The sequence below is a fragment of the Salvelinus namaycush genome, chromosome 19 (genome assembly GCF_016432855.1).
Source record: "Salvelinus namaycush isolate Seneca chromosome 19, SaNama_1.0, whole genome shotgun sequence".
In the NCBI taxonomy this organism is placed as follows: Eukaryota; Metazoa; Chordata; class Actinopteri; order Salmoniformes; family Salmonidae; genus Salvelinus; species Salvelinus namaycush.
This window is the reverse complement of record NC_052325.1, coordinates 17,879,690-17,906,136: the sequence shown is the minus strand read 5'-3', so window position 1 is coordinate 17,906,136 and position 26,447 is coordinate 17,879,690. Positions and strand designations below refer to the sequence as shown.

At 41.1% G+C, this 26,447-nt stretch overlaps 1 protein-coding gene across 1 annotated transcript in view; it reads right to left on the bottom strand.

The window, feature by feature from the left end:
- Positions 1-10,938, bottom strand: part of ttn.1 (titin, tandem duplicate 1) — a 167,363-nt gene extending 156,425 nt beyond the window's left edge. Inside the window, exons 1-20 of the mRNA XM_039014232.1 lie at positions 10,848-10,938; positions 10,397-10,600; positions 10,018-10,305; positions 9,574-9,671; positions 9,084-9,310; positions 8,555-8,837; positions 6,892-7,134; positions 6,670-6,774; positions 5,941-6,210; positions 5,612-5,677; positions 5,236-5,494; positions 5,063-5,126; positions 4,701-4,907; positions 4,473-4,615; positions 4,182-4,372; positions 1,259-1,486; positions 911-1,152; positions 585-805; positions 331-495; positions 7-175 (exon numbers count right to left, since the gene is read on the bottom strand). Of these exons, the coding sequence (XP_038870160.1) occupies positions 7-175; positions 331-495; positions 585-805; positions 911-1,152; positions 1,259-1,486; positions 4,182-4,372; positions 4,473-4,615; positions 4,701-4,907; positions 5,063-5,126; positions 5,236-5,494; positions 5,612-5,677; positions 5,941-6,210; positions 6,670-6,774; positions 6,892-7,134; positions 8,555-8,837; positions 9,084-9,310; positions 9,574-9,671; positions 10,018-10,305; positions 10,397-10,600; positions 10,848-10,938 (3,764 nt within the window). The remainder of the gene's footprint in view (positions 1-6; positions 176-330; positions 496-584; positions 806-910; positions 1,153-1,258; positions 1,487-4,181; positions 4,373-4,472; positions 4,616-4,700; positions 4,908-5,062; positions 5,127-5,235; positions 5,495-5,611; positions 5,678-5,940; positions 6,211-6,669; positions 6,775-6,891; positions 7,135-8,554; positions 8,838-9,083; positions 9,311-9,573; positions 9,672-10,017; positions 10,306-10,396; positions 10,601-10,847) is intronic.
- Between the last annotated feature and the right edge of the window lie 15,509 nt (positions 10,939-26,447).

The following is a 26,447-nucleotide window of genomic DNA, read 5'->3' as shown; positions in this document are numbered from 1 at the left end:
ACTCACTTGATATTTGGGTGCTTCATTGGGGAGATGATGTCACTGTTTTTCAGCCAAACAATATCAGGCAGGGGGTTTCCGATGGCTTTGACAGCCAACTCAACCAGAGTGCCTTTCTTGACACTGATGTTCTTCAGCTTCTCAATAAACTGGGGTCTGATCAGGTTTTCTTTGGCTGTAAATGTAACAAAGATCAAGCACATATAAATGAATGGAATAAAAATAAATAACAAATAAACAATAGATTCATGTCCTGAAATATTCACTGGAGCACAAATCAAAATGTGCCCCTTTTCCTGAGCCAGTCACATATTTCAAATGGAGCCTTACCATCAACTGTAAGTGTCATGGAGACAGAGGTCCTTCCAGCTCTGTTCTGAGCGACCACGGTCCACTCTCCAGAGTCATGGGGCATGGCTGGAACCACAATCAGTGATGTAGTTCCATCTTCCTTCACCACTATCTTGTGGGTGTAATCATTGACAACTTGTTGTCCTGAAAAGAACAAAGAAAGGAATAATAGTTTAATATTTTATTTTATAAATCATATCCTAGACGATGTATCATGTTTTCACATCAATTACCATTGTGGAACCAGAAAGTGTCAGGCATGGGTCTACCAACTACTTTCAGGTCAAATCTGGCAGTCTGCCCTTCAGCACACTTGAATGACTGTGGCTTCAAGACAAACACAGGCTTGTACAGTCTCTCCAGCTGACTCTCATCAGTGTCATCAAGTCTGCGAGCAGGAGAGCGTCCGGGAGAGCGACCGGGAGAGCGGCTTGTAGAGCGTGGGGATGTGGACCTGAGCAAATAAACACAGAAATGAAAAGTTCTTATGATGGCTTTATGATTAGGCTATTAAGCAGCTACATCACTTACATGTGGGATTCATAGCATAACATCTCACCTCATTCTCTGCATTGCCGGTGACTCAGGCATCTGTGGAGCTTCTGCTCCTGCAGTGGGCACCACGTACAGTTTCCCAGAGCTTACAGAGTTGCCCTTCATGTTGCTAGCTAATGCTGTGTAAACACCTTCATCCTCTGGCAGCACCACAGGAAGACGCAGGCTGGCTCTACCATCATGAAGACTCTCCATCTGGTAACGGCCCCCATGATGGATACGCTTGCCATCTTTGTACCATACAATCTTTTGAAAGACAAGAAATGATGGATAAATATATGCAATGTTTCATCTTAACATTTATATAAAGTAGAATGGACACAAAATATAAAAATACATGTTTTCTGACTACCTTGGGTAGTGGAGTTCCTGCCATTTTGCAGTGGAAAGTGACCCCCATTCCTTCCATGATTCTGTAGTTTTTAACTGGAGTACTAAAGGCTGACTGTACAGCCTCACGGTCTGCCACAGTCACCATCTCTTCCCGATCCTCAGTCACAATTTGTTGGTATGTAATCTGCATGATGCGGACCTCAATCTCATGGATAACCCTCTCCTCAACGACAGTAACCTTGAGTTCCTGTAAACAATTTTTTTTAAAGTAAAGCTATTGAGTGAATTATTGGATTTCCATTGTAGTGTAAAAAGACCACAAAAACAGGCCAAATGTCAAATAACATCTGATGAGTGTTTAGTGTGAGGTTGATATTGTGTTTAGTGTGAAGTTGATGTAGTGTTTAGTGTAAAGTTGATGTAGTGTTTAGTGTGAGGTTGATGTAGTGTTTAGTGTGAGGTTGATATTGTGTTTAGTGTCAGGATGATGTAGTGTTTAGTGTGAAGTTGATGTAGTGTTTAGTGTGAGGTTGATGTAGTGTTTAGTGTAAAGTTGATGTAGTGTTTAGTGTGAGGTTGATGTAGTGTTTAGTGTGAGGTTGATATTGTGTTTAGTGTCAGGATAATGTAGTGTTTAGTGTGAAGTTGATGTAGTGTTTAGTGTGAGGTTGATGTAGTGTTTAGTGTAAAGTTGATGTAGTGTTTAGTGTGAGGTTGATATTGTGTTTAGTGTGAGGTGATGTAGTGTTTAGTGTGAGGTTGATATTGTGTTTAGTGTGAGGTTGATGTAGTGTTTAGTGTGAGGTTGATGTAGTGTTTAGTGTAAAGTTGATGTAGTGTTTAGTGTGAGGTTGATATTGTGTTTAGTGTGAGGTTGATGTAGTGTTTAGTGTGAGGTTGATGTAGTGTTTAGTGTGAAGTTGATGTAGTGTTTAGTGTGAGGTTGATGTAGTGTTTAGTGTAAAGTTGATGTAGTGTTTAGTGTGAGGTTGATATTGTGTTTAGTGTGAGGTTGATGTAGTGTTTAGTGTGAGGTTGATGTAGTGTTTAGTGTGAGGTTGATGTAGTGTTTAGTGTGAGGTTGATGTAGTGTTTAGTGTGAGGTTGATGTAGTGTTTAGTGTGAGGTTGATGTAGTGTTTAGTGTGAAGTTGATGTAGTGTTTAGTGTGAGGTTGATGTAGTGTTTAGTGTCAGGATGATGTAGTGTTTAGTGTGAGGTTGATGTAGTGTTTAGTGTGAGGTTGATGTAGTGTTTAGTGTGAGGTTGATATTGTGTTTAGTGTGAAGTTGATGTAGTGTTTAGTGTGAGGTTGATGTAGTGTTTAGTGTGAGGTTGATATTGTGTTTAGTGTAAAGTTGATGTAGTGTTTAGTGTGAGGTTGATGTAGTGTTTAGTGTGAAGTTGATGTAGTGTTTAGTGTAAAGTTGATGTAGTGTTTAGTGTGAGGTTGATATTGTGTTTAGTGTAAAGTTGATGTAGTGTTTAGTGTGAAGTTGATGTAGTGTTTAGTGTAAAGTTGATGTAGTGTTTAGTGTGAGGTTGATATTGTGTTTAGTGTAAAGTTGATGTAGTGTTTAGTGTGAGGTTGATGTAGTGTTTAGTGTAAAGTTGATGTAGTGTTTAGTGTGAGGTTGATATTGTGTTTAGTGTGAGGTTGATATAGTGTTTAGTGTAAAGTTGATGTAGTGTTTAGTGTGAGGTTGATGTAGTGTTTAGTGTGAGGTTGATATTGTGTTTAGTGTAAAGTTGATGTAGTGTTTAGTGTGAGGTTGATGTAGTGTTTAGTGTGAGGTTGATATAGTGTTTAGTGTAAAGTTGATGTAGTGTTTAGTGTGAAGTTGATGTAGTGTTTAGTGTGAGGTTGATGTAGTGTTTAGTGTGAAGTTGATATAGTGTTTAGTGTGAAGTTGATGTAGTGTTTAGTGTGAAGTTGATATAGTGTTTAGTGTGAGGTTGATATTGTGTTTAGTGTGAAGTTGATATAGTGTTTAGTGTGAGGTTGATGTAGTGTTTAGTGTGAAGTTGATGTAGTGTTTAGTGTGAAGTTGATGTAGTGTTTAGTGTAAAGTTGATGTAGTGTTTAGTGTGAGGTTGATATTGTGTTTAGTGTAAAGTTGATGTAGTGTTTAGTGTAAAGTTGATGTAGTGTTTAGTGTGAAGTTGATGTAGTGTTTAGTGTGAAGTTGATGTAGTGTTTAGTGTAAAGTTGATGTAGTGTTTAGTGTGAGGTTGATATTGTGTTTAGTGTGAAGTTGATGTAGTGTTTAGTGTGAAGTTGATGTAGTGTTTAGTGTGAAGTTGATGTAGTGTTTAGTGTGAAGTTGATGTAGTGTTTAGTGTGAGGTTGATGTAGTGTTTAGTGTGAGGTTGATGTAGTGTTTAGTGTGAGGTTGATGTAGTGTTTAGTGTAAAGTTGATGTAGTGTTTAGTGTGAGGTTGATGTAGTGTTTAGTGTGAGGTTGATATAGTGTTTAGTGTGAGGTTGATATAGTGTTTAGTGTGAGGTTGATATAGTGTTTAGTGTGAGGTTGATATAGTGTTTAGTGTGAGGTTGATGTAGTGTTTAGTGTGAGGTTGATGTAGTGTTTAGTGTGAGGTTGATGTAGTGTTTAGTGTGAGGTTGATATAGTGTTTAGTGTGAGGTTGATGTAGTGTTTAGTGTGAGGTTGATATAGTGTTTAGTGTGAAGTTGATGTAGTGTTTAGTGTGAAGTTGATGTAGTGTTTAGTGTGAAGTTGATGTAGTGTTTAGTGTGAGGTTGATATAGTGTTTAGTGTGAAGTTGATATAGTGTTTAGTGTGAGGTTGATGTAGTGTTTAGTGTGAGGTTGATATAGTGTTTAGTGTGAAGTTGATGTAATGTTTAGTGTGAAGTTGATATAGTGTTTAGTGTGAAGGTGATGTAGTGTTTAGTGTGAGTTGCCTCAGCTGATCACTATACCTGCTCGGAGATGAAGGTGCGTGTCGCTTGGGCCTGCTGAGCCATTCTGTGATGCATGTGCATCCTCTGTTCTGTCTCATAGCCACTAACAGCAACAGTTGGTACGTCTGCCACTTTAGACTCTTGCACCATTGTAGTCACTACAGTCTTATATGTCACTTCATGTTTCTTCATGTATTCTTCATATTCCTCTGTAATAAGGGATATACCAACTTTAATAGGAAATACCAATTTAGCATAAGGCTATAACTCAACCCCGCAAATTTCCTTATAAAAATTCAACAGACTGACCTTCCTCCAGCAGACTGGCTGAGGCAGACTCCTCTCCAAGCGGGTTCTTGACAAAGATGGAGTACTCTCCAGCATCATCAGCAAACGTCATGGAGATCTCCAATTTACACACTCCACTCTCCTTATTGTAGTGCACTTTATATCTAATGGATGGAAATATAATGTAATGTAGAAAGCACAATCAAAAAAATCCAAATTCAATATTGTGATTGACTAGAAATGTGTCACCTGTATCCAGTAGTAAGGGGCACTCCAGTCTTCTTCCAGATAATGTGGGGCTTGGGGCTGCCTCCGATCTGGCACTCAAAGACAACACTTCCGCCCTCCACCAACTTCTGCACAGTTGGCTTCTTGACAAAGAAGGGAGCTGCTTCCACAGTCTCTACAACAGCGCTCACCTCCGACATGGTCTCCTCCTTGGCTCCAATGGTAATCCTAAAAGGAAGGTTTAATGATTTAACTATCTAATATCTTGAGCAAGAAATTGTCTACAATCTTAAGCAAAAAAACTATAAATTTGTATGCTTTCAAAGCAAACTCGTAAATAACACATTTGTTAACAGTTCATGCTGTTTTCTACTCACTGATGCTCTGCAGAAGTTTCAACATATTCAGACACAGTAGTGTCCTCTCTGCTCTCAATCTCCTCTGACACTGCAATATAAAGTCAGGTTTAATCAAAGTCAGGTTTAATCAAAGTCAGGTTTAATCATTCCAATAAGGTATAGGTAGACATACATAACATTGTCTTTATGCTCTTTACCTTTGACAAGCAGGTAGCAGGATGTACTGATGGTTCCAGCCTCGCTAGTAGCAGTGCAAGTGAAGCGACCGCTGTCTTCTGCGAAGGCCTCGCGGATGACCAGACGGGCACATTTACTCTCATAAGTGATCTGGAAGTCAATGGAGCTCTCAATTCTGTAGTCCTCTCTGAACCACATGATGCCAGGGGCAGGGTGACCAGTGATCTGACATTCCAGAGTCACAGATTCACCCTCAGTCACAGTCACGTTCTTCAAGCCCTGAAAACAACACACACATAATCAGTAAAATGCTAATCTATAGGTAAAAGTAATGAAAAATTAAATTATATATATATTTTTTTAAGAATGAAGAATGAAAAATATGAAAATACTTACAGCCACAAGAGTAGGTGGCACAGTTGGCTCCTCCATTGGTGATGGAACAACTGCTGTTTCAACAACCTAGGGAATACACACATCTCTGTTAATGTCATACTATTTCTAGCACTATGTGTGTGTGTGTGCACATTTTTTTTGCAGTGGACAAAAATGTACTTGGACGACAAAAGACAAATGGACTGGTTTAGTTAGAGGGTGTCGTAGGAGGGGAGGTATACAAGGCTGATGTTAAGATTAGTAACAACTAAGGAGAACTGTTAAGACACTGGAGAGGAGAGGTTCTAACACATGGGGACTAGTATCTGAAAAACACCTGGGTTACAAACCTGTTGTTCCCAGTCCTCATAAATTTGCTCCATGCCCCCTGAAAACGAAGTGCCTATCTGTTTCTGCTGTAACTGAGTGTCGAAATGTGTCTGATATCTGTCTGCGATATCTTTAAACGGAGGCGGGGTCGGCTCTGGCGTCACTCTTGTCGCCACCACAATCTTATGAGATGGAGGCTTGACTGGCTTGATGATCTTTTGAGCAGCATGTGCAGAGGTAGAGGATAACTCTTTCTGCAGTGTGGCAATAGCAGAACCTGCTATTGAAACCTGATCAACCCAAGGAGAATACCATTATCATCACGAATCAGAACAAAACATTATGAACGTCTTGGGTTTGTTTTGTTTAGCCACAAGATGGGGAATCTAAGTTAGTTTGATTAAAGCCTATATGAATTGAGGGGTTTAAAATAAAGTATAAAACTACAGTATGTTAGAGGATTATTCAAACGAATATTACATTATTAGTATAACTATTGATTAATGGTAATAGGAGGGGAGTGATTAAGACCAAAATCAAATATAACAAATCATTATTGTTTAGATTACATGTTGTATTAAGTTCTCATCTGAATTATTGCTACAAAGATAGAAAGTTGCATCTCAGGCAAGCAGGAACCATGTTTACATATGTATAAATATCTACCCCCGATATAAGATAGACAATTATTGATTTATTTTCTTGTTTCTGTTATGTTGCACTGCTTACCCGATGTTGCCTATGCTTACCTCATAGCTATGGTCAGGTTTAGGAACCATAACTTTTGAAACTGTGAAATGTGGAATTGGGGATGGTGCAAGGCCAGTATCCACTTGAGTGGTAGTTCTTTGCATCTAAAATAACCAATGGAGTTCAGATTGAGTGATTACAACCCCAAAAATAGAACAAATTACGAATTTTTAAATGTTTGTCTTTCTTCTTCTGTTGTCTGATTAAAAGTCACGTCTAACCTGGGAGACATGAATACTCTGTTCAGGAGCAAGGGTTTGAATTGTTGTTAGCATTTGCCCAGCCTCAGTCCTCGTTGAGAATTGTTGCTCAGTAGTAGACAGCATCGTCTGCTGTTTTAAATCAGAATCTATGGTTTCCTCTTCAGCATGACCCCGCTCTCCATGAATAGGCTTCCGAACACGTGCTAGGTCAACAGCAGCAACCACTTTAGCCTTTGCCTCCGCTTTTTTCCCACCCTCAACCTTTTGAGACAACAAGCAGTGAATGTAACACATACAGCACATAGATCATACACATCATCCATGGCAGTAGTAACAACAAAAAGTTGACATAACTTAACAAAACATAACATAACATACAAATGAATGTAACAAAACATCTACAAAGAACATGTTGTGTAATTTAACATATCATTGCATCATACTGTGCATTCACAGCAATATTATGAAGTGGTTTAGTCACATAATGATGAGGACTTAGCGCTCAGCAAACCTCTTAAAACATGCCACCAGGAGGTTGACAATAACAGGACTATAAAGAGAAAGGGATGTGACAAAAGAAATGGGGAAAGTGAGAGAGTAAAATGGAGGAAATATTTATATTTGTTATTTATATATATATATATATATATATATTTTGTATGTATTTAGTATTTTCTTGTTTATACCTGTGCTTTGTTTTGTTAGACATGTTTGATGTAGAGATGTAAGTTTTTGATCATTTTGTATAATGAATAAAAACAAAGGAGGAAATGGGGAGTGATCACTGGTGTGTCATCATCACACCTCAGCTACCTGCTCCTCAGTAGTCACCATCATACTTGAAGCAGTGAAGCTTCCCATATTATCTCCATGTTGGATCTCAGTGCCGACAGTTTCTCCCTCTGCCTCACCAGCCATTTTGACAACTGCTGCCACCACTATTGCCCTGGTTGCTTCATATGGAAACCACATGTTTGACTCTGTTCCATTATTCCACTCCAGCATTACAATGAGTCTGTACTGCTATAGCTCCTTCCACCAGCCTCCTTTGGTGGATATGGAGGGGAGAGGGTTTTATTTCTAATCTACCTGCTCCTGTATTGGTGCTATAAACACAGCAGCAGAGCTTGTCTGTGTGCAGGATCCATCTACAGACTGGGAGTTGCAGCTACGAGCCTGGTCCACCGCTGCTACCACGGTAGCTACAGCAATCACTTTATCATCCGTATCATGCTGCTGGCGCTTCCATTTGTTAGTGTGATTAGGAAGCAATCAAATGCATGAACATCATATAAGAACATTGAACAAGGAAAACGTATCACATGTATGACTATCAGTAAGATCTGTGTAGTAATTTGCTCCTATTGAAACCTTCTGTTATGGATCACAGTAATAACATTGAACAAGGAAAACATCACACTGATGACAAAAAGTTCAACATATCCGTGTAGTTATTTGCTCATTGAAACATTCTGTTGTGTGTAACCATTCAACTTGCCATATTCACATCTATTGAGGCTCCTTTCTCCCCCCGTGCACATTTTGTTTCTTGCCCTAGCCCTACACAAATAATTTGATTCAAATAATCAACTAATCATCAAGCTGGAGGTGCAGGAGGGAGTAGACCACTAGATGGATCCACTCCCACAGAGTTGAGCGGCCCAGATGGCGATCTCCTTACCTCTCTCACAGCGACACCAGATACAGCAGCACCAGTCGTTTTCAATCCATAAGAGCCCTCCCAGTGCTGCTCCATGTGAGCATGGGTGGCAGAAGTCTGGACATGACTGGCACTAGAGGCAGCGGTCATGCTGTAGCTGGACTCTGCCACAAATCCCTCTCCCTGCTTCCATGGTGGAGGCACATCTGGACTATGGGATACTTGTTTGCGTGTGGTCAGTGGGGATTTGACTGGTCTGATTGGTGACACAGACAGTCTTGAGGCAGAAGTGGGAGAGGCAGACCTGAAAATGGAAAACAGGCACACAAACGTTATTTCAGAATAGACACAAATGTAAGAGTTTGAAGTCTACTACAATAGCAATGTGAGTCGGTTTCCCAGACCTAGACTAAGCCTAGTCCAGGACTACAAAGCTCTTTGAACGGAGAATCCCCATTGAGCATGCTTTTTGTAGTCCAGTAGTAGACTTAATAGGAGTCCAGGAAACCAGCCCTGTGTTTTCCAATAGGATGAAGATCAAATGTCTTACCTGACAGGGGCCGGAGTGGGCGCCTTGACATGTCTCACAGGTGATGGTGACTGATGACGTCCGCCTGCAACCCTGGCTGCAAGAGATGGTGGTGTTGGGGACTTGGAGGTTGAGGTTGGCTTTGGAGGCACACGTGGTGGGGTCTTGTGTGCCAATGTCTGGGTCACTACACCACCTTCAACACGCATTTCCATCATAGAGCTGGACTGGAAATGTGACTCCACTCTCTGAATTGAAAGATGAGAAAGATAGTTAGTAAGGTTTCATATCTTTTATAGCATTTTCTATTGTTGAAGGTATACTTCCCAGTGAGCAAAACTGGTTGAAAAGATGTAATTTCAATGGCGAAACTGATTGAAATGATGTCTTTTCAATAGAGAAACTGATTGAAATTATGTTTTTTCAATGGAGAATTTAGTTTTTCTCACTGGGTTCACTTTTTTTTAAAGCTTATATATGACTTTGGACTAAGACTACAGTATAATCTTACTCTGGTCTCTCTGGTCTGGCGGGTCTGAGAAGACGTCATCTGAGAAGATGATGACATAATAGTCTTTGTCTTCTTAGCAGGGACTGCTACCTCTTCACCTGGACATTGGAAAATAATTATATCTAGAATTAACATAAATACTTGACATCTCTATATGTATAACTCTATATATATATATATAACTATCTCTCTCTCTATATATATATATATTTACATATATATATATATGAGCATTTAATCTATTGACACAGCATGAATTCAAAATACAGAAATACTAAATTACATTAGTTTACATGTTTTCTTAAATGTTTTTTACTAATGTATTTTAGTTCCAAACATAAATACCAATATGAGTAAGCTTTGGCTCATTCTCTGCTCATCTACCCACATGATTCCTGTTTCCCATCATTAATGATTCAAGTTAAAGGAGTCATGCAGTCTCACCTTGAACCAGCAGTTCAGCAGTGGAGGTAGCCCGTCCGCTGCTGTTTGAAGCATTTACAGAGTAAGTTCCAGAATCCTCTGGGAAGGCTTCGGCAATCAACAAACTGTAAAGGTCTCCTTCTTGAACAATCTGAAAGTCAGCAGAGCTCTGTATCTCAGCTCCCTCTCTGTAGAACTTTACCACAGGTGTAGGGATTCCTGCAACACGAACATCCAGTCTCACTTGGCTTCCTTGTCTCACGGTCATACTCTGAAGTCTCTGAATAAAGTTGGGTGGTGCGGTCTCCACTGTAAGAGAACATTTGTGTTAGTGAGAGTCACACAATAACTGAACCACCAATTAAAACAGATCTCAGGTAAAACAAATACAACATGTCACCTGTAACAAGAAGTTCAGCGGTGCTAGTGGCTTGTCCAGCACCATTGGTGGCTCTCACAGAAAATCTTCCACTGTGTGCGGCTGTCACAGCAGGGATCATCAGAACAGCGCGGCCATCGCTGAACGAGATCTGTGCGCCGGGCAGAGCGGCAGCGGAAAGAACCTGGCCATCACGGAACCAGCTCACCTCAGGAACTGGATTACCTGGAGGTAAAGTTTGTAATTTGTTTTATTAATGATACTGTTGACAAATGTTAATATGTATTCATATAGATTATCTGATGTGTGTTAAGATAAATGTTGCTTGCTTGAATCAATTAACAATTGACTGAGATTATCAATTGGTAGCTAAAGTTCTAGAAACAAGGTCGGTGGCTAGGTCAACATGTGTGATGTGAATAGAATTGCAGAACTGGAACTTCGTGACAAGAAAAAAAGAAAGATGTCTTACCACTAACTTGCGCCTCGAACGTTGCAGCACTACCCTCTAGTGCCACAACGCTCTGCAGCGGCTGTGTAAATGTTGGCGCCTGTGTTGACATTGTGGATGGCACCCTGGAAGAAAGACACAACATGAAAACACAGAGTTAAACTACTAATTCAAAATAGCCTACAGCCAATAGGACTACATGTTTATTTATATCATTTAGGCTATTTAACAGGGACATATTCTATATTTATATTATTAGGCCGACACAATAATCAACAATTTAGACAATACTGAGGTGTATTAGTGCCAGATTTAGCTAACAGCTTATTTTAATCTGCAGTCTATACTTTGGTCTCACAACAATACCCATTTGATATCTAGCTGAGTAATATGGTTTTACTTAATACAGTATATGAAGGGTCCGAAACTATCTGAGAGCAGCACAACAGGATATTTTTAGCAGCAGAGAAATGAGGCTGAGGGACTCGTCAGAAATGCTCCCTGCACCTGGCCCAAAGCAGCTTGTCTGTCTGTCAATTCCAGAAATCAGAGGCTCCATGGGGTCTGCATGTTAGGGCCAAACCCTGGCCAAACCCTGGGACACAGTACCTAGTGTCCGCCCAAAGACGAGACAATAACAACTGGAGGCTGACAATCAGCAGGTTGAGAACTAATCGACTCATCAAATGATCAGATGTCAAATGAACTCAGTTAACAGTTAACATGTGGCCTAGGCCTACAGGCAATTTACAGTGCCACTCTAAACGTAAAAATCTATGTAATTACACAACAGAAATGGCCAAGAGACATGTATGCCTACTTTTTGATCATTAAATTAACATACCAAACAATTGGAAGTTAACCTATATTTTCCACTCTCACTTCTCCCAGTCATACTACCTTTTTGGGTGAATAGGCCTACACATAATCTATCTGGATCTTTCTAAGAACCATAGGCAGCCCATTTGGGAATATAGAGCTCTCACTAACACAAGTCTGCAATCCATGAAGTCTTTATTTCACTAGAATGTTTAAAATAGATCATAAAAAGTTCAGAATTGCAATTGGCAGGTTCAGAAATGCATTACCATGCATGTAACCATATGAGCAAGATTGGACGTAAATAGCTAGGCTTATTTCATGACATTCACAGGCACCAGTCCTACATTCTAGAAGAATCAGGCCTGGGCTTACATTACAAGTACCAGGTTTCTGCCTACATTATACAATTTACAAGATATCAATATCTAACTTCACCAATTAGACCAAATTTCAGTTGTTATATTCATTTTTTCATTATAATAATGAATTTGTCGGGAATCTCGTGACCTAAACCTCCCTATGTAGGTCTATGTTGTTTGACAAGAAATTAGGATGTAACCATGTTACATAGGCTACATTTTATAACATTTAAACCAATTTACTTCCCCAGTCACAATTCACAAAACGTTTAGTAAATTCACTCTGAATGTTTTATAAGTTACTCAAGTTAAAATCTGCCCTGGCTCAACAACTTTCTCCATCAGCTCTTATTCAGAAGCAGTCAGATATCCAATATGGAAATGTAATATTCCTCTTTAGAAACCGTCTCTGAGACACTTCCATGCAGGCTGTGTAGGCCTACTTCCATGCAACAGTGAAATGTCAACATCAATATATTAATGAATTATCCCAATTGAATGTCAATGGCTAGGCTATTATCAGCCTGGGATTAAAACATACTAGAGATAAATGTATGTTTTATGTCAAGCAAATGACAAAGGCCAGGTGCACACAAATGTCCCTGTCCACATTAATCTGAGACATTTCTGATCATGACATTGCATCCGTATATTACAACAACAAAATGAATCCAAAACTCCACCAGAATATCTCTTTAAGCATCAAATTGAGGGCAATGTATTTCTTATATCACAGGCAGCCCTTCTGTAAACTCACTTTGATACCATGGCATTGATATAACTGAAGTGACACTACCAGACTGTCCCTGTCAGTCAAAATATCAATCAACTCTGTCACTAGGGAGGAACTTTACCTATATCAAAACATTATCCAAAAATACCAAATATCTTCCTTATTTTACATTTACACAATAGGCTATACGAATTGCTTTGAGAGTATCATAATGTCATGGGTTTAAATGTAGGATAATCCAAGTGATAAAGCAAAAATATTTTACTCCTATGAATTCCTATGGGAGGGCCTGCTCAAATCCCCTGTTTTAGGGGGTTTATGACCACCATAAATACATGTTTTTCCAATACATCAAAAAACTTGGACCATCATGTCAAATGTCATCAGACATTAGCATTCAATAAAAACCTGTACAAAACTGAATTAACTTCAGATATTTCAAGATTGGAATCTGAGCGACAGATATGGCAGTCTCCAAAAATAATCTGTCCCCCGCTTGCTTGATTGACAGTCACCATGTGGCACATAACTGTAGGTGCAACTGATATCCCTGCTGCTGATTCCCTTAAAAAGACATTGCTCCGCAGCTGGGACACCACTCTAATGCTATCAGGGGCTATTCTTGGCTTTCTGAATCATAGCACCAATCCAAATGCACCATAAAGTAACCTTGAGGGATCCAAAACAGCAGTTATCAGCAACAGCGTATTTAATGTAAACATATTTAATTAACAGTAAGTGACAAAGTATTATAAATATTTACAATCAAATATAACAATGTTCATACTGTGGAACCATTCTTGCTAAAACTATTGTTTAGCAACAAACAATGTAAACAATGATTTAAGAAATAAGAAATGTTGCATCATTGATTACCAAGTAAAATGACTTACTTGTATCCACAAGGGTGCCTTGAACAGATGGGACAGTGCCCAGATGGCTATAGCCTCAGCACCTATCTCTTTATCCAGAAATGTTCCCAGAAAATCCAAGGTGAGAACGGTTGAGCCTCCCAAATAACCCCCCAAAAACAAAACCACACAGTTTCTTAGCTGTGTAGTTCTGTTTTTCTCCTTGCAAATCCCTACACCTGAGGCAAGGCTGGGAATGCTCCAACTGCTCAGAAGTACCAATATGGTTGTTTAACTTTATATACTTGGGGACAAAACAGCATCATCACTTCACTGCCACTCCCCATTGGCCACCCTGTCAGAGGCATCATGGGAAAAGGAGCCATTTATGCAAGCTCACACCTGTCACTCACTCCACACTGGTGGGAGATCAGCGTTTCATTGCTCTTTGTTTGGGTCCTAATATTTACTCTTTCATAAAAGGTGATAATTAATATGGAGTTAACTTAAATCAACTTAACACTTCAGAAGCTAATATTTTATTAATGTACAAAAAATAAGTAACTCTGACTCATTAAATAGCTGATGACCAAAAGGAGAGAGTGGCTGTCCCTGTCACTCAAACTAAAGACGAACCTCGTTACAAGAGGAACAAATTCAATATTTACACTATTAGTCACCATGCTAGTTACATCCCATAGACTTAAACAAATTAAAATATAAACTGTTGGCAATATGTTGGTGTACTGTACCAACATGTACAGTAGACTTAGTGCAGGTTATATGTGTTGATAATTAGTGCCAAGTTAGTAAGACTTGAGTGTTAGATAACTCTAGGTTTTGTAACCTGCTTTGGTAACAACATTGCTTGAAGATGTTCAACATCCATCCTCTGGGAAACATTGAATGTCTTGACCAGTAAGGTTTAGTATGTCAATCATGTTCATATCTCGCTCTGAAATATTTTTGTCGAAATAATTTATTGAAAATGTAACAACTAAAAGGATTGTAACCAACAAGGAAAGGAAAGGGAGATACATAGTCAGTTGTACAACTGAATGCATTCAACTGAAATGTGTCTTCCACATTTAACCCAACCCCTCTGAATCAAGCATATTACATCACATATACATCTGGACATCCTATTTCTTTTAGAAACTTTGTATATTGAGAAATGACTGTAAAATGACTGTAATATATGGGATCATTCACAATATACTGTAAATTGAAAGCATCCTATTAGAAAATAATGGATAATTCCTGAATTAACTTGGTATTAAACCCAACCATGTACTTGAAAACGTTTTTATTTTTTATTTGACTAGCAAATTGATAGAGAACATTCAATGATCTGGGTGCTAATGCAATGGAGAAGTGAGGGGTGAATGAGCTTTTGAAGCTGGGAACAATAAGGTCACCATGATGACAATAAGCTCGCCATGATGGTATGGCCAGGTTGAGTATTTGTTCAGGACAGGGTTAACAGCCCTACACTTGCTGTAAGATGCCATGGGATCTTCAGTAACCACAAGTTATGTTCAATGCCCCACCTTGGCTACACTATTAAAAGAAGAACAAAATAATTTGATACTTTTTTGTAATTAGGACGTCGCCATTTTGCGGGTGTTGGGAAACACCTGAAAAGGTTGTATAGCCTAATGCTTTGTTATGTTTATAATGAGTTTATTTTGGGATATGGTTTACAATGTTTTATACTGTATATTGTATACTGTATTCATGATGTCACAAAATTAAATTGCCATTGCTTGTGATCAGTGACCTTTTTCCCCCTCCCCTCATGTTTTCTCTCAGAAGCACAGAGCACTGTTGGCTGCTCTTACAGTCTGGTCTGGTCCTAGTCAGGCAGCTGCTCTCTTTCACTCTCATCTCGGCTGACTGAAAATAAATTCTATATTTAGGCCTATCAAAACTCTAAGGGAAAACCCAGGGGCAATTGTAAAAATTACAGTAGCTGAATTTGTCACTGAATTTGTTACTTTCATAGAAAAAGTCACTAGGGTGGTCTGACAAATCCCTAGACCTAGTGACAAAGTTGCACTAAATTGGCAACACAACCAACTCTGTTATAATAATTATACAGCATTATATTTGGGTCCTAGATATTAGGGATATTCAGTAGCTGATTTGCATAGATACAGTGACTTGCGTAAGTATTCACCCCCCTTGGCATTTTTCCTATTTTGTAGCCTTACAACCTGGAATTAAAATAGATTTTTGAGGGCGTTGTATCATTTGATTTACACAACATGCTTACCACTTTGAAGATGCAAAATATTTTTTATTGTGAAACAACCAAGAAATAAGACAACAACAAAAAAACTGAAAACTTGAGCGTGCATAACTATTCACCCCCCCCAAAGTCAATACTTTGTAGAGCCACATTTTGCAGCAATTACAGCTGCATGTCTCTTTGGGTATGTCTCTATAAGCTTGGCACATCTAACCACTGGGATTTTTGCCCATTCTTCAAGGCAAAACTGCTCCAGCTCCTTCAAGTTGGATGGGTTCCGCTGGTGTACAGCAATCTTTAAGTCATACCACAGATTCTCAACTGGATTGAGGTCAGGGCCTTGACTAGGCCATTCCAAGACATTTAAATGATTCCCCTTAAACCACTTGTGTTGCTTTAGCAGTATGCTTAGGGTCATTGTCCTGCTGGAAGGTGAACCTCCATTCCAGTCTCGAATCTCTGGAAGACTGAAACAGGTTTCCCTCAAGAATTTCCCTGTATTTAGTGCCATCCATCATTCCTTCAATTCTGACCAATTTCCCAGTCCCTGGATGGTGTTCTCGGGCTGATGAGAGGTGTTGGGTTTGCGCCAGATATAGCGTTTTCCTTGATGACCAAAAAGCTAAATTTTTGTCTCATCTGACCAGAGTACCTACTTCCATATGTTTGGGGAGTCTCCCACATGCCTTTTGGCAAACACCAATAGTGTTTGCTTATTTTTTTCTTTAAGCAATGGCTTTTTTCTGGCCACTCTTCTAAAAAGCCCAGCTCTGTGGAGTGTACGGCTTAAAGTGGTCCTATGGACAGATACTCCAATCTCAGCAGGGGAGCTTTGCAGCTCCTTCAGGGTTATCTTTGGTCTCTTTGTTGGCTCTCTGATAAATGCCCTCCTTGCCTAGTCCATTAGTTTTGGTGGGCGGCCCTCTCTTGGCAGTTTTGTTGTGGTGCCATATTCTTTCTATTTTTTAATAATGGATTTAATGGTGCTTAGTGGTGTTGCAGACTCTGAGGCCTTTCAGAACAGGTGCATATATACTGAGATCATGTGACAGATCATGTGACACTTAGATTGCACACAAGTGGACTTTATTTAAGTAATTATGTGACTTCTGAAGGTAATTTGTTGCACCAGATCTTATTTAGGGGCTTCATAGCAAAGGGGGTGGATACATATGCACGCACTGCTTTTCGGCTTTTTTTTTTTGTTGAATTTTTTGAACCAAGTTATTTTTTCATTTCACTTCACCAATTTGACACCAGTCATGTCCATTACATGAAATACAAATTAAAACCCATTTAAAAGACAGGTTATAATGAAACAAAATAGGAAAAACACCAAGGTGGTTGAATACTTTTGAAAGGCACTGTAGCTAGCTAATGTAGGTTTCCCATGTTGCAGGTGGTTGAACAATCGCTGCTAAACTATTCCAAGACCCTTCAAAATCCCAGATCATTAAGACTAAGTAATGTAAAGGCAGAATAAACTCTGTAGATATAGTAAATTGCCCCACTGTAACACAGTTCATCCCTGCCACAACTGACCTGGGATTGTAAACCATATGAAAAGACATACTCTAAAAAGCACTGTCAATAAAAGCCAAGATATGTGTGGGTGCAGGGCACAGGAAGGTGATGTCCAGCGATGTAGTGGTAAATGAAAAAGTGGCTATATGCTAGTGGAGGGGACCAATATAGATAATGTGATATGCTATTGATATCGTTTGATAGATATGAAAAAGCATATAGTAATATTATTCTACACTATAATGTAAAAAAGCTACATGACTGATCCTCCATGCACAAAACCCTCTCAACAAACTTCTCACAAGCTTTCAACTCAGCAAACTGAATTTCCTACAAATGGGCCAACAATGGTTGATGGACTTCCCACTGAATTCAGACAGGTAAGGTAGGTAAAGGCTCCCAGAACATTTACACCTGGCCTAATGGAAAATCAGAAAGCAGTTGTACGGACTTCACAGAGCCGTGGAAGTGAACAGAAAAGTTAACATTCATACAATTGCAAAATTATTTTTATAAAACCGATATACAGTTGAAGTTGGAAGTTTACATACACTTAGGTTGGAGTCATTAAAACTTGTTTTTCAACCACTCCGCAAATTTCTTGTTAACAAACTATAGTTTTGGCAAGTCGGTTAGGACATCTACTTTGTGTATCACACAAGTAATTTTTCCAACAATTGTTTACAGACAGATTATTTCACTTATAATTCAGTCTATCACAATTCCAGTGGGTCAGAAGTTTACATACACTAAGTTGACTGTGCCTTTAAACAGCTTGAAAAATTCCAGAAAATGATGTCATGGCTTTAGAAGCTGCTGATAGGCTAATTGACATCATTTGAGTCAATTGGAGGTGTACCTGTGGATGTATTTCAAGGCCTATCTTCAAACACAGTGCCTCTTTGCTAGACATCATGGGAAAATCAAAAGAAATCAGCCAAGACCTCAGAAAAACATTTGTAGACCTCCACAGGTCTGGTTCATCCTTGGGAGAAATTCCCAAATGCCTGAAGGTACCACGTTCATCTGTACAAACAATAGTACGCAAGTATAAACACAATGGGACCACGCAGCCATCATACCGCTCAGGAAGGAGACGCGTTCTGTCTCCTAGAGATGAACGTACATTGGTGCGAAAAGTGCAAATCAATCCCAGAACAACAGCAAAGGACCTTGTGAAGATGCTGTAGGAAACAGCTACAAAAGTATCTATCTACAGTAAAACGAGTCCTATATCGACCGCTCAGCAAGGAAGAAGCCACTGCTCCAAAACAGCCATAAAAAAGCCCGACTTCGGTTCGCAACTGCACATGGGGACAAATATTGTCCTGTTTGGCCATAATGACCATCATTATGTTTGGAGGAAAAAGGGGGAGGCTTGCAAGCCGAAGAACACCATCCCAACCGTGAAGCACAGGGGTGGCAGCATCATGTTGTGGGGGTGCTTTGCTGCAGGAGGGACTGGTGCACTTCACAAAATAGATGGCATCATGAGGGAGGAAAATTATGTGGATATATTGAAGCAACATCTCAAGACATCAGTCAGGAATTTAAAGCTTGGTCGCAAATGGGTCTTCCAACTGGACAATGACCACAAGCATACTTCCAAAGTTGTGGCAAAATGGCTTAAGGACAACAAAGTCAAGGTATTGGAGTGGCCGTCACAAAGCCCTGACCTCAATCATATAGAGAATTTGTGGGCAGAACTGAAAAGGTGTGTGCGAGCAAGGAGGCCTACAAACCTGACTCAGTTACACCAGCTCTGTCAGGAGGAATGAGCTAAATACTAATTGAGTGTCTGTAATCTTCTGACCCACTGGGAATGTGATGAAAGAAATAAAAGCTGAAATAAATCATTCTCTCTACTATTATTCTGACATTTCACATTCTTAAAATTAAGTGGTGATCCTAACTAACCTAAAACAGGACATTTTTACTAGGATTAAATGTCAGGAATTGTAAAAAACGGAGTTTAAATGTTTTTGGCTAAGGTGTATGTAAACTTCAACTGTACACTGAGACTACAAAATATGCACTTTTCAGGTGAAAGCTATGATCCCTTGATGTCACTTGTTAAATCCACTTCAATCGGTGTGGATGAAGGGGAGGAGACAGGTTAAATAAGGATTTTTAAGCCTTGAAACATTTGAGACATGGATTGTGTATGCGTGCCATTCAGTAGGTGAATGGGCCAGACAAAATATTAAAGTGCCTTTGAAGGGGGTACTGTAGTAGGTGCCAGGTGCACCAGTTTGTGTCAAGAACTGGAACGCTGCTGGGTTTTTCACGTTCAACAGTTTCCCTTCCCTTGTGTATCAATAATGGTCCACCACCCAAAGGACACCTAGCCAACTTGACAGAACTGTGGGAAGCATTGGAGTCAACATGGGCCAGCATCCCTGTGGAATGCTTTCGACACCTGTTGGGTGCAACTCAATATTAGGAAGGTGTTCTTAATGTTTTTATACTCAGTGTATATCATTATTCTATCGAAAAAATGCAACTGATATCGATATACTGTAGACTTTCCATATCAGTGCCCATCACTAGTACTGTAAATGCTAAGATGCTGTGAAAGTGTTGCAAAAACATGAAATGCCAGTAATATAAAATGAACAAGCAGCAAGTACAAAAAAGGTACAAAAAAGGTACAAAAAATCAGTATTTTGAAACATTTTGTTGTGCACATAGCTAGCTATAGTTGCTGGGAAGGTATAGCGTATACAAGCAAACGTCTTATGTATGAATCATGTCTGATGCTAGTGTATTTGTTGGGGGCTATATCATGGCTAATGTTTAACATTTGTTTAGCTAGCTAGTTGAGTAACTTGTTAGTTTGCTATGGTAGTTGTTAGCAAATGTTTATCATAAATAAGGCTGAAATCAAATCCAATTGTATTTGTCACATGCGCCGAATATAACAGGTGTCGACCTCACCGTGAAATGCTTACTTACAAGCCCTTAAACAACAATTAAGTTTTAAGAAAAATAAGTTAGGAAATATTAACTTAAGTTAAGTTAAGAAAATATTTACTAAATAAACTAAAGTTAAAAAATGTAACACAACAAAATAACAATAACGAGGCTATATACATGGGGTACCGGTACCGAGTCAATGTGCGGGGGTACAGGTTAGTCGAGGTAATTGAGGTAATATGTACATATAGGAAGGTGTAAAGTGAAAATGCATATATAATAAACAGCAAGTAGCAGCAGTGTAAAAAAAGGGGGGTCAATGCAAATAGTCCAGGTAGCCATTTGATTAACTGTTCAGCAGTCTTATGTCTTGTAGGTAGAAGCTGTTAAGGAGCCTTATGGACCTAGACTTGGCGCTTCGGTACCACTTGCCATGCGGTAGCAGAGAGAACAATCTACGACTAGGGTGGCTGAAGTCTTTGACAATTTTTAGAGTCTTCCTCTGACACCGCCTGGTATAGAGGTCCTGGATGGCAGGAAGCTTGGCCCCAGGAATGTTCTGGGTCGTATGCACTACCCTCTGTAGTGCCTTGTGGTCGGAGGCCGAGCAGTTGCCATACCAGGTGGTGATGCAACCAGTCAGGATGCTCTCGATGGTGCAGCTGTATAACTTTTTGAAGCTCTGAGGACCCATGCCAAATCTTTTCAGTCTCCTGAAGGGGAATAGGCATTGTCGTGCCCTGTTCATGACTGTCTTGGTGTGTTAAGACCATGATACTTGATGCGTGATGTGGACAACAAGGAAGCTCTCAATCTGCCTTACCACGTGCCCGGCCCTCCTTTTCCTGTAGTCCACGATCAGCTCATTTATCTTCAACACGTTGAGGGAGAGATTGTTGTGCTGGCACCACACTGCCAGGAGTGGACTCATAGAGTGGACTCACTAATCATGTACTGTTCTTGTTGCAAAGTAAGGCTTTCATCCAGTCTGTATTCTTACTGCAACCAGTTTCTTTGTAGAGCTTGTACTTGCAGTCAGTCACGTTATCTTCCCACGCATGAGGCGCTGTCAAAATACAATAAGCTACATTTGTCTCACTTGACTTGACTGCTTGGATGGGCATAGGCAGGAAGGGGGAATGAAACTCACTTTACAAAAGTAATGCACGAAGCTTACATAATCTTGGTGTATCTTGTCAAAATAATTTTGCCAGAGTGTCTGTCATTTAGAAACAGTTTTCATGACCGGCTGTGTGAGTTGTTCTCAAACACCCGCTCTTTCCACCATGCGTTTTATAGGATTTTTATGAAGTAAATACTTTAATTTAATATATTTATACCATCCATCGCCTCACAATTTCTGGGTTTATTTTTCAACAACATTTTGATCAAACATTACAGGATGATATGAATAAAAACAACCAAATATGAGAATATTACAAACATTATTTGTAGTGTTTGTACGCATAATGTATTTATTTTAGCTTGTAACTATAGCAGCATCGGAACTCACTATGGCAGTATCTTAGCTGTCATTGGATTTATTTATTTTTACCAAAAGAAAAAACTTGTAAAAACTTGTTTGCATTCCATCCATATGGATTTTGGCGGAATGGGCCTATATACAAATGTTTGTAAACAAGAGCAAAAGGTTCCAGATTCAGCCCATTTGTATTGAAAGGCCCCCAGGCCCCAACCCTATTGTTGAGGTTTGAGGAACCAGGAGCTGACTGAGTCTGTCCTATTTGTAGAAAGCTGGAATGGGTTTCCATGTCCCCTGGCCCTCCTAGCCTCGCTCAGCCCCCGCCACTGATACACCGAAGAGGGTTATTTTGGTCAACGAACACAGGGGGGATGGAGATGTGATTTATACAGGCAAGCCATTTCTGTCCTACTGGCCTGGCTCACATGTCAGCCGGGGACAGCTGCAGGTCGCTAAATCCAAGTTAGGGGTGAGCCATAAACTCTCACACCAACTTGTTCTAATGAAAACTAACAGGACAGGGACGTTTTTTGATAGGAAAACACCAACGAACAGTATCCTATACATGGAAGGAAACATAGAAAGTGGAAATGACCAAGACAAAATGGAGGTGTGGGTCATTTCAGGTTTATGCTTTTTGTGCCTCACTGCCAAGACATCACATTTTGCTTATGGTGTAAAAATGCAAAGCAGCTGCTGAAGCCAGAAAGGCCCCCTGACCTGCCGGGCCAGCCACTCTTTCAAATAAGGGAGAGGTAACTGTGAAGAGGCAAAATAAATCACCATTTAAGAAAGACAATTCTTTATAGCCAATAATTATTTTCAGATACCTTAAATTATATGCTGTAGTATCAACTATCAAATAGTCCCTTCATGGTCTAACAGACATTGGATTTCCCAACTATTAACACCACAGATCACTGGACAAGTCAGTTACTGGTTATTCATTGTTTGTGCTTCACGTTTCCCATGATGCCAATTCTTATCCAAATAGTGCCACTCATCAGCTGAAGGCAGGAGCAGCTGGATCTGCTAGAATGGCAGCAGCATGTTTACTAATGCATATTCATTTGGTTGTGTTGGTAAAAGTACTGTACAGCCGAGCAAGTGGCAATGTGTTCACAAATGTGTTCAATGCAATACTGTATTTCAAATATTTCATTATGATTATTTGAAATATGAAAGTGCAGCAGAGCATGGAAATCATCCTAAATTAAGTTGCAATAAAATAAAATGGTATAGCAATAATAGACAGTATTTAACAATATATAACACATTTAGACATATATACTATAATATATTGTATAACAATATATAATATATCAAACAAAATTAAGAACAATATGAACAAATAACAATTGCAAATGATGTATAACAAATCAAGGTGTCCTTGTAGTAATATAGGCTATTTACTGTCTGCGCCAAAGATGTTTGAACACATTTTTTTTATAGTCCAGTATTTCTCTTTCTGGGAGACAGTCATGTATTACTTGTCCAGACACCTATTCACAAGGTTTGTGTCATTCCTATACACACTCTATGACAGAGCAACATTCAGCTGCGGGCCAATTTTTTCTTGATCGGATGGTCATGTGGCTGAAACATAATAAAAAAGTGTTTTAGACTGGAAATTGAACGCAATAAGCCGAAACAGATTTAATATTTGACTAAAGCATAATCATTTCAAACCTTGATTACATTTGGGGACATTGCCCTGCATTCGGTGCAGTCTTTTGGATGGGGCGTTAAAACTGGTTTACTGGTCATGTCACGTTCCTGACCTGTTTTCTGTTGTTTTGTATGTGTTAGTCGGTCAGGGCGTGAGTGTGGGTGGGCATTTCTATGTTATGTGTTTCTATGTTGGTAAATGGGTGACCTGATATGGTTCTCAATTAGAGGCAGATGGTTTTCATCTCCTCTGATTGAGAACCATATTAAGGTAGGTGGTTTCACATTGTTTGTTTGTGGGTGATTGTCGCTGTGTCTGTGTTTATTGCACCACACGGTACTGTCTCGTCTCATTCGTTCGTTCGTTCTTTCCTGTTCGTGCGTTCTTCATTTTATGTAGTTTGCATGTTCAGGTCAGTCTACGTTGTCTGTTTGTTATTTTGTATTTATCAAGTATAGTTCGGTTCAGTGTTCGTCTTGTCTAATAAATTCATGATGTCTACATACCTCGCTGCACATTGGTCTTCTGATCCCTCTCTCCTCTCCTCACCTGAGGAGGAAGAACTAGAGTTACGTTACAGAATCACCCACCCCCAAAAGATCAAGCAGCGGGGAAAAGGGCAGCGACAGCAGCAGCAGAAATCCCAGGACTCCTGGACATGGGAGGAGATTTTGAACGGAGAAGGACCCTGGGCACAGGCTGGGGAGTATCGCCGCCCCAAAGCTGAGCTGGAGGAAGCGAAAGCTGAGCGGCGGCGATATGAGGAGGCAGCGCGACAGGTACGAGAGGCAACCCCAGAATTTTTTTTGGGGGGGGCTAGAGAGGAGTGTGGCTAAGCCAGGTAGCAGACCTGAGCGCACTCCTCGTGCTTATTATAAGCAACGCGTCACTGGTCAGGCACCGTGTTATGCGGTTAAGCGCACGGTGTCGCCAGTGCGTGCCCATAGCCCGGTGCGCTATAGGGCAGCCCCCCGAAAGTGTCGTGTGAGTGTGGGCATCCAGCCGGGGCGTATCGTGCCTGCTCAGCGCGTCTGGTCTCCGGTACGCAGTTTCGGTCCAGGGTATCCTGCGCCGGCTCTGCGTGCTGTGTCTCCGGGGCGCTGGGAGGGTGCAGTGCGTCCTATGCCTACGCTCCGCTCGTACCGGGCAAATGTGGGAGTGGAGCCTAAGGGAGAGGTGCGAGTAGTAGGCACTAGATCTCCAGTGCTCATCCACAGCCCGGTTCAACCTGTGCCTGCACTCTGGAGGCTACGGGCTGGAATAGTACTCCAGCCTGGGGGAGTGGTGCAAAGGCTGCGCACCAGAGCTCCAGTGCTCCCCCACAGCCCGGTCCTTCAGGTGCCTCCTTTTAACATCAAGCCTCCTGTAGGTCTCTCCAGCCTGGTGGGTCCTGTGGCAGCCCCACGCACCAGGCTGTCTCTCCGTCTCCTCCCTACAGGTGTGCCCGTCTGTCCAGAGCCGTCCAGCCAGGACCAGCCAGAGCCGTCCAGCCAGGACCAGCCAGAGCCGTCCAGCCAGGACCAGCCAGAGCCGTCCAGCCAGGACCAGCCAGAGCCGTCCAGCCAGGACCAGCCAGAGCCGTCCAGCCAGGACCAGCCAGAGCCGTCCAGCCAGGACCAGCCAGAGCCGCCAGAGCCTTCCGCCAGCCAGGATCCGCCAGAGCCTTCCGCCAGCCAGGATCCGCCAGAGCCTTCCGCCAGCCAGGATCCGCCAGAGCCTTCCGCCAGCCAGGATCCGCCAGAGCCTTCCGCCAGCCAGGATCCGCCAGAGCCTTCCGCCAGCCAGGATCCGCCAGAGCCAGCCAGCCAGGATCCGCCAGAGCCAGCCAGTCCGGAGCGGTCCCTCAGTCCGGGGCTGCCCCTAAGTCCAGCGGGACCCATGTCTAGGGTTCCCAGTCCAAGGTCGGTGGCGAGGGTCGCCACTTTGAGGAGGCTACGGAAGCTGGGATTGACTATGGTGGGGTGGGGACCTCGTCCAGAGCCTGAGCCACCACCGTGGTCAGATGCCCACCCAGACCCTCCCCTAGACTTTTGGTAGTGCGTCCGGAGTACGCACCTTGAGGGGGGGGTTATGTCACGTTCCTGACCTGTTTTCTGTTGTTTTGTATGTGTTAGTCGGTCAGGGCGTGAGTGTGGGTGGGCATTTCTATGTTATGTGTTTCTATGTTGGTAAATGGGTGACCTGATATGGTTCTCAATTAGAGGCAGATGGTTTTCATCTCCTCTGATTGAGAACCATATTAAGGTAGGTGGTTTCACATTGTTTGTTTGTGGGTGATTGTCGCTGTGTCTGTGTTTATTGCACCACACGGTACTGTCTCGTCTCATTCGTTCGTTCGTTCTTTCCTGTTCGTGCGTTCTTCATTTTATGTAGTTTGCATGTTCAGGTCAGTCTACGTTGTCTGTTTGTTATTTTGTATTTATCAAGTATAGTTCGGTTCAGTGTTCGTCTTGTCTAATAAATTCATGATGTCTACATACCTCGCTGCACATTGGTCTTCTGATCCCTCTCTCCTCTCCTCGTCTGAGGAGGAAGAACTAGAGTTACGTTACAGGTCATTCAAAATCCCAACCTGGCCACATTCCATCAAGGCCACCTAATCATCCCCCTCATTCCTAATTGGCAGATATCACTCCTCACCTCTCCACCAGATAGCTGATGTGTGATGAGCTTTCTGACACAAAAATGGTCGCCGTGCATCACTGAGGTGGGTGCTACACATTGATGGTGGATGAGGTGTTTCCCCATACTATGCAAAGCGCTTTGAGTAACTCAGTTAGTAGAAGAGTGCTATATAAATCCAATCAATTATTAATTAGTATCATTTGTATACAATCACATCTCTCTATTATGTGTGGGAATACTTTGGAACAGATTTCCAAAAGCGATTTATTTTTCTCAGAAAACTTGGGGGGCCAAGTAAAACCACCCGCGCACCGCATTCGGCCCGTGGGCCGCCAATTGGGGAACCCTGCTGTAACAGTTGGGACCACAAGGTTGGGATTCATTCTAA